Below are 2,193 nucleotides of genomic sequence, written 5' to 3' on the forward strand. Positions count from 1 at the left end.
GTCTTACACTGCTAAATTAGGACGGCTAGCGCAGATAGCCCTCGTGTAGCTTTGCGCGAAATTCAAAACAAACAAACCCTTGTAATGGCGGTGTCCGTCGGCTGGTCGTCGCCTTCCTTCTAGTCAGTAGTTTAAAATTATTCTGATTTCATTAAGTTTTTCTTCAGGCTTGAGAGCGCTAAAGTTTTACTGTCCTGGGTGCAGTTTTATTTTTGAAATTTATGTTTGGTATAGTTTAAATGTATCTCAGTGTATTTCAGTGCTAATAAAAACTCTAAAATCCTTGTTGTTTCACTCTTATAGCTGCTAGGGTCGAGGGAAACTACTTGAACCTGACTCATATTACGAGGACGCACATGGGGGCTTATTTGTGTATTGCTTCCAATGGAATCCCCCCTTCGGTCAGCAAGCGCATCATGTTGGAGGTTAACTGTAAGTCAATACTTCCCGATAAATATATGATATTTTTCACTGCAGTAAAGCACTTTATAACACAAAACACAAAGGCTCATTAAGGAGAGTCTTTAAAACTAATTGACGTGATTTTAAGTGTTCTAAGTTTTATACACGTCGGTTTAAGATCATATACTTAATGTATGGGGTGATGCCAAAACTCTTACACCGCCATGATACGTTTGAGTTTCATTAACTTTCTTAGGTGCCATTACTCGCTTGGGATGTCATTGACAGTACAATGACGTGTGGAAGTAATCCTGTTGTGACACTGTATCGTGATATCAGGGGTACTTACTTCGAGCAGCTGGAAGGGCGGGACTCAGAAAAATCATAGTTGTAGGTCATTTTTGTATCACCCTGTATGTCAACATCTAACTCCTGCACTATCTTCAACTCTTTAGTTCGAGCTCATGGGTTGTTAGTACTACTCTGATGTGATTTGACATATCAGTCAAATTTGAATTAGTGGGTACTTTAGCCATTTCTTCCTACAACCTTTACTTATAAAACTCTTTCATCATGTTTTTTAAACGTGGCTTTTAAAGTCTGAATATCAAATATATCTATGAAAAAAGATTGTTGATGGTCTTTGGTTTTTACCACGTACACTACTTCTAAATGATTTAATAATCAGCATGAAAGACTGCGTTGTCTGAGTCTTTGGTTTTTACCACGTACGCTACTTTTAAATGATTTAATAATCAGCTTGAAAAACTGCGTTGTCTGAGTCTTCGGTTTTTACCACGTACACTACTTCTAAATAATTTAATAATCACTTTGAAAGACTGTGTTGTCTGAGTCTTCGGTTTTTACTACGTACACTACTTCTAAATGATTTAATAATCACCTTGAAAGACTGCGTTGTCTGAGTCTTCGGTTTTTCCACGTACACTACTTCTAAATGATTTAATAATCACCTTGAAAGACTGCGCCACCATCCTCAGGTGAACACCGAAACAAGTAGAGTTTTTGTAGGACCGGTCCCTAGTTTTAATAAATCTTATTGTGCAATTATTTTAACGTTATACGCTTTTTAATTATGCATATGTATATGGACAAGTCGTTAATTCTGATAAAAAATAATTACATATAACTCTTTCCTTCTCTTCCAAACTATAGTTCCTCCTAAAATACGAGTACCCAATCAGGTCATCGGAGCTGCTCCAGGCAGTGACGTAATATTGGAATGTAAAGTTCAGGCTTGGCCGCGGCCTATGACTTCCTGGGTGAGAAATGAAGATACCCTCCTTCTTGCAAACTCTAAATACCAACTAACAGAGGCGTACGATTCCTACAACATCGACATGAAACTAAAAATCAATAATCTTCAAAAAGAAGATTTTAGTGCCTATAAATGTGGGGCTAAAAACGCATTAGGGGACAAGGAAGGATTTATCCGTCTTCACGGTGAGTTCATCATTCCCTTGTTTTCATTTCGCTACAACTAAGTATTATGTATATATATATATAACAGAAATTATGCTGGTGAACGTAAGCATAGCATTTGTAAAGCCTAATCTCGGAAAACCATGTTGATGTTTATTTTAATGCAAAGCCACGTTAGGCTATCTTCTGCTATGTCCACCTGAATTTTACCGTTACGTTAAAAAGTCCGTAAACTTACCACTGGCCCACCGGGGGAGGAGGAGGGGACGAAACCGTATTGAATGAACACCACGTCTTTATCCGCACGATACTTTTGATATATTCAAACTGGCCCGGCATGGCCAGGCGTTA

The 2,193-nt window shown here is 38.1% G+C and overlaps 1 protein-coding gene across 1 annotated transcript in view; it reads left to right on the plus strand.

Annotated features, from left to right (window-relative positions):
* Positions 1–2,193, plus strand: part of LOC106465447 (lachesin-like) — a gene marked incomplete at its 5' end in the record, with an annotated part of 27,669 nt that overhangs the window by 9,529 nt on the left and 15,947 nt on the right. The window contains 2 exons of the mRNA XM_022393351.1: positions 304–432; positions 1,576–1,863. Of these exons, the coding sequence (XP_022249059.1) occupies positions 304–432; positions 1,576–1,863 (417 nt within the window). The remainder of the gene's footprint in view (positions 1–303; positions 433–1,575; positions 1,864–2,193) is intronic.

Source organism: Limulus polyphemus, unplaced genomic scaffold (assembly GCF_000517525.1).
Source record: "Limulus polyphemus unplaced genomic scaffold, Limulus_polyphemus-2.1.2 Scaffold1948, whole genome shotgun sequence".
NCBI lineage: Eukaryota > Metazoa > Arthropoda > Merostomata > Xiphosura > Limulidae > Limulus > Limulus polyphemus.